General features: G+C 40.0%; 1 protein-coding gene across 5 annotated transcripts in view; it reads right to left on the bottom strand.

Annotated features, from left to right (window-relative positions):
• engase (endo-beta-N-acetylglucosaminidase) overlaps positions 1-6,144 on the bottom strand; it is a 52,095-nt gene that overhangs the window by 26,278 nt on the left and 19,673 nt on the right. For all 5 annotated transcript variants that reach the window (XM_050070245.1, XM_050070246.1, XM_050070242.1 and 2 more), the window contains 3 exons: positions 5,150-5,298; positions 4,848-5,002; positions 2,276-2,424 (listed from right to left, as the gene is read on the bottom strand). In XM_050070245.1, the coding sequence (XP_049926202.1) occupies positions 2,276-2,424; positions 4,848-5,002; positions 5,150-5,298 (453 nt within the window). The remainder of the gene's footprint in view (positions 1-2,275; positions 2,425-4,847; positions 5,003-5,149; positions 5,299-6,144) is intronic.

Raw genomic sequence — 6,144 nt, 5'->3', positions numbered from 1 at the left:
TGGAATTTAGATTTTCTGGCCTTAGCCCAGGCATCATCCCTTGCTTTAAGGAGACTGGACAACTCAGGGGAGAACCAAGGATTATTTCTACCCTTCACTCTAAATTTGCGGAGGGGGGCATGTTTATTTATAATAATACTAAGAGCATCATAAAAGTACTTCCAGGCCAGCTCTACATCATTAAAAAGTGAGATCTTGGACAAATCAAAGTGCCATAAATCATGATGAAAACCCTGCTCACAAAAATGTTTATAATCACGTTTTAGAATAATACGTGGCCTTGCTTTTGGGAGCTTAGCTCGTCTGATAGTGGCTATAACACAATGATCGCTCATATCATTTGCAAAAATACNTCACGTTTTAGAATAATAAGTGGCCTTGCTTTTGGGAGCTTAGCTCGTCTGATAGTGGCTATAACACAATGATCGCTCATATCATTTGCAAAAATACCAATATCTGAATATTTATGAGGAGAATTAGTTAAGAATAAATCAAGGAGAGGATTTCTGTGGACATTTAAGGTTTGGGCGTGCTGACCCGTTAACTATTTGTGTTAGGTTAAAAGAATCACTCATAGATTTAAAACTATCAGAAACAGAAGATAACCAATCCCAGTTCAGATCTCCTGTGAGAAGAATCTCATTGAAGTCTAAAGTCGAAAGCTGTTTATTCAATCATGATAAAGTCTCACTACTAGCAGAGGGCGGTCTATAGCAGCCTACGATGGTGAGAAAGTGGCCATTTAGAAGCTCCAACTTCAGAGCAAGAAATTCAAATTGACTGCTGAGGGAAAGAGATGATTGAACAGTAACATGAAATTTCTGTCTGACATATATTGCTATGCCACCACCTTTTCTGGGACAGTCACAACGATAAACATTGTAACCTTTAATAGCAATGTCTTTGTCTGTGATGGATTTCTTTAGCCAAGTTTCAGATAGGACAAGAATGTCAGTATCAGTCGATCTAACCCAGATTTTAACTAGGTCAAGTTTTGGCAATAGACTTCTGACGTTTAGGTGTACAACACCAAGCCCTGATCTGGATTTAAAATCAAATGGAGTACTCAAACAGTTTATATCAGGGCCGGGGTTGAGTTCAATATTACCAGACAATAAAAGCAAAAGAAAAATAAAACATTTCTTCCTCACTGGGTGTGTAGGTACTGGTTGAATAGAACTATGCCTATTCCTTGGACTGCTAGGACTTGGGGGATAAGAATAAAGCAATAGCAACCAGTCATATGCACTAAATAATACAACAAAGTGAGGCAAAATGGCATCATCAGTACAATGCATGGTCCGGGTGGGACAGATCTTGAAAAAAATGGTATCCCAGCCGGTGCTTTTTCTGGGAAGCAAGTAATGAGAGTAGTACAGTCTTCCCCGTATTCAATGGGATGCCTACTCTTCCCAACCACTTCAAGTTAGCTGATAGTAGGCAGAGAGAAAAAAGCCAGAAGAGCAAGCACTACATTTGCCATGATGAAAAACCTAGCCTATAATATGGTATGACGTGTTTTCTCCTGCGGGACGGGAGAAGACACAAAATCATCAATCTCTATTATTGTGCGGGCAGAAATTCTCAGAGTTTTGCGGGTGCAGGTGGGAGTGGACATACACATTGCGGGAGCGGGCGGGAGTGTAATACACACGTTGCGGTTGTGGGCGGTAATGGTCAGAAATTCAGCGGGAGCGGGCAGGAGCGGGTTGAAGAAAACAGTCCCGCGCAGGGCTGTACCACAGATGTCTTCAATAAATAGACTATTTATGCATTGATCTCAGCCTGTGGACATTTTGTGGCTTTCTATCCCACTTACATTGGTGTACCGTCCTTTCTTACAGAATAATGACACCATCAGTGTTTAGACTGGTTACTCATAGGCCTCGCTTTCACAATGCAATTCTGTCTGCCACTGGCTACAATCTCCCGGGAAAATGAAGGCTAGATTTACAACACGAAAGAAGGGTGTCAACCTTTGGGAAGAGGATAGCGCTTTTGTATTTCCCAGTGGCTATCCCTGGTTACCAAACAGTATCAGTGAAAGTACTGCAGTTACTATCCCCAGTATTGGAAATTGCAGACAAAGGAACAATGAAAGAAACTGTGGAAACTCTACCCGGCAAAAGAAAAAGAGCCTCAGAGCAGGCAAGGCTCAGAGGAAAACAGAAAAGAAAACTTGCAACACTGACACCAATAATAATACCACTTGGAAAAATTGGAGTTGTCTGTTTCACTTTAAGTTTTCAAACCATAAAGGAACCGATGTCTCTACCTGTTGGACTGGTTGAGTTCATTTTGCCATGTTAGCCGTCCGTTCTCGATCACACTGTCGTACCACAGGACCAGGCTGCCAGACAGTCGCTCGTGCATCTGGTCTGCCAGATAGCGCAGGAACAAAGGTGTGTTCTTCACTGCATCCGTCTGCCAGCAGGGGACAGAACACGCAGGACATTTCATGCTTCAGTTAGCATGGTAAATATCAAGATGTTAAAGAGAAAGCCACGACAAAATGCGTGACGTTGAGCATGCTAACATTTGATAATCATCAGTGAACACAATCTCCGCCTGAGGCTGAAGGGCATGTCATTAGTTCTGCAAGTATTTGGTCGTAAACTCAAGTAATGGACACATTAAAATATGACCCAATGGTGTCGCTAGATGAAAAGTCAAAGCGTCACCAAAGCCATTGCAATTAATCCTATCCTGAATGTCTGTGTACCACATTTAATGGCAGTCCATTCAACAACTATGATATAAGTATATATATATATATATATATATACATACACATATATATACACAGTGGTGTGAAAAAGTGTTTGCCCCCTTCCTGATTTCTTACNTTGTTTTTCTTCAGCCATTCAGAGGTGGACTTGCTGTTGTGTTTTGGATAATTGTCCTGCTGTAGAACCCAAGTTCGCTTCAGCTTGAGGTCACGAACAGATGGCCGGACATTCACCTTCAGGATTTTTTGGTAGACAACAGAATTCATGCTTCCATTTATCACAGCAAGTCTTCCAGGTCCTGAAGCAGCAAAACAGCCCCAGACCATCACACTGCCACCACCATATTTTACTGTTGGTATGATGTTCTTTTTCTGAAATGCAGTGTTACTTTTACACCAGATGTAATGGGACACAGACCTTCCAAAAAGTTCAACTTTTGTCAGTCCACAGAATATTTTCCCAAAAGTCTTGGGGATCATCAAGATGTTTCCTGGCAAAAATGAGACGAGCCTTAATGTTCTTTTTGCTTAGCAGTGGTTTTCGTCTTGGAACTCTGCCATGCAGGCCATTTTTGCCCAGTCTCTTTCTTATGGTGGAGTCATGAACACTGACCTTAACTGAGGCAAGTGATGCCTGCAGTTCATTAGATGTTGTTGTGGGGTCTTTTGTCACCTCTTGGATGAGTCGTCGCTGCGCTCTTGGGGTAATTTTGGTCTGCCGGCCACTCCTGGGAAAGTTCACCACTGTTCCGTGTTTTCGCCATTTGTGGATAATGGCTCTCACTGTGGCTCGCTGGAGTCTCAAAGCTTTAGAAATGGCTTTATAACCTTTTCCAGACTGATAGATTTCAATTACTTCTCATTTGTTCCTGAATTTCTTTGGATCTCGGCATGATGTCTGTAGCTTTTGAGGATCTTTTGGTCTACTTCACTTTGTCAGGTAGGTCCTATTTAAGTGAGTTCTAGATTGGGAACAGGTGTGCAGTAATCAGGCCTGGGTGTGGCTACAGAAATTGAACTCAGGTGTGATCAACCACAGTTATGTTTTAACAGGAGCTGGGGGGCAAACACTTTTTCACACAGGGCCATGTAGCTTTGGATTTTTTTCTTCCTCATTAATAAAACCCTTCATTTAAAAACTGCATTTTGTGTTTACTTGTGTTATCTTTGACTAATGTTTAAATTTGTTTGATGATCTGAAACATTTAAGTGTGGAAAACATGCAAAAAAGTAAGAAATCAGGAAGGGGACAAACACTTTTTCACACCACTGTATATATATACACATACATACATACATACATACATATATATATACACATATATATACATACATATATATATATATATATATATATATACACACACACACACACACATATATATATATATATATATATATATATATTCAGATGGTGAAATACTTCACAGGTAGAGTGACATTTTTGACCTGCTGGTAGTGTTGGACAAATAGACAGGGATCACAAAATTCAGTATATTTCATCCTCAAAATATTTGTACAAAGAAGTAAAAATTGCAAGTTAATGTGGATGAGCTGGGATCTGTCTACAGGTCTCAAAATGGAGTTGCTAGGAATATTAATTTGTTTAATTCTAATTGTACTAGTGCACTGTAATAGAATTCTTTTGCCTTTGAGCAATAGCCCATTTGTTCTTATAAAAGCTACACATACTTTATTTTTACATTAAGAGAAGGCAAACCACATTGCTTTCATGAATTTAGAGGCTGTGCTAAGCAAATAAATGACACAAAGTGGCTGTCATCCAAATAAGGGGCACATTAAGGCTGTACAAAGTACAGAAATGTATGATTAACAGGAAATCAAATTGACAGTGGAGTTAAGAAGAAACCCTATCTATGCTGGAGAGTTAGGTATAAAAAAAATAAAAGTACTCATATTAAGTAAAAACTAAGCATGTTATTATTTTTAGACGTCGTAAATTATAATTTGACTTGGTAAATTTAATTTTTAACTTATGACCTCCAAATTTTGATTTAGAAAATCAAAATCATAACTGAGTATCTCAGTGTATGGCTTATTTATGGGCACAGAATATCAGTGTAAGTAAAGTGATGGCCAGTTTAGAAGTATCACTCACACTGAGGGAGTTCTCTATGTTAATGAGCCAGCCATCGAAGCCGTAGCAGTGGCTGATCTGGACTAGTTTATCAGCCACTGCCCGGTATGACTCCTCATCTTTTAGGAAGGCCTCGCACACTGCGGCTCCATCAGTCCACTCAGTGATCAAAGTCCCTGGGAAATGGAACATTTTAAACATGACGACAGAAAGCCTGATTAAGACAGTACTGAAATATTTGTGCATCAAATTCTATATCAAATGATAATATCCAGCATTACTAAATTGGGCCTGGTTCTGCTATATTCGGCCTTTTCACTCACCAAGAACAATGACTCCATGTTTATGTGCAGCATTGGTCCACACAGCAGGAGGAATGGTCACCAGGTTGTGTGTGAAGTAGTTGAAAATATCAATGTACTGCCAGTGGTAGAAGGCATATGGAGCATCTGCATTGGTGCCCTGGACAAACCTTAACAACAAAGGAGAGCATGACATGACATTACATAGTAGATTCAGTGCATTCAGAAAGTATTCAGACCCCCTTCACTTTTGTTATGTTGCAGCCTGATGCTACAATCATTTAAATTCTTTTTTTTTTCACATTAATCTACGCTCAGTGCCCCATAATGACAAAGTCAATTCAATCAATCAATCAATCAATCAATCAATTTTATTTATAAAGCCCAATATCACAAATCACAATTTGCCTCACAGGGCTTTACAGCATACGACATCCCTCTGTCCTTAGGACCGTCGCAGCGGATAAGGAAAAACTCCCCCCAAAAAAAACCTTTAACGGGGGAAAAAAACGGTAGAAACCTCAGGAAGAGCAACTGAGGAGGGATCCCTCTTCCAGGACGGACAGACGTGCAATAGATGGCGTACAGAACAGATCAACATAATAAATTAACAGTAATCCGTATGACACAATGAGACAGAGAGAGAGAGAGACAGACAGAGAGACAGAGACAGAGACAGAGACAGAGAGAGATGCAGGACAGACGGTAATGACAGTAGCCTACAACAACATTAATGAAAGTAATGATATTATAATTATATTATAATTATAATTCTGGTTATTGTGGTACAATATGTTTAAAGTATATAAAAATGTCTGATTGTATACATATGTGACAATAATATGTGTATGATAACAGCAGAAGTATGACTAATGATAACAGCAGCAGCAGGAGGCATCTGGCAGGACCACGGCAGCAGCACAACCACACATGTCACACTATCCAGGCACCACTGCGATATGAGTTAATCTGAGAGACAGTGGAGCACAAAGGCTCCGGAGAAGAAGCCGAGTTAG

This window comes from Epinephelus moara, chromosome 18, assembly GCF_006386435.1.
Source record: "Epinephelus moara isolate mb chromosome 18, YSFRI_EMoa_1.0, whole genome shotgun sequence".
Classification (NCBI taxonomy): domain Eukaryota; kingdom Metazoa; phylum Chordata; class Actinopteri; order Perciformes; family Serranidae; genus Epinephelus; species Epinephelus moara.
The sequence above is the reverse complement of the archived record's forward strand: the minus strand, read 5'-3'. Positions and strand labels throughout refer to the sequence as shown.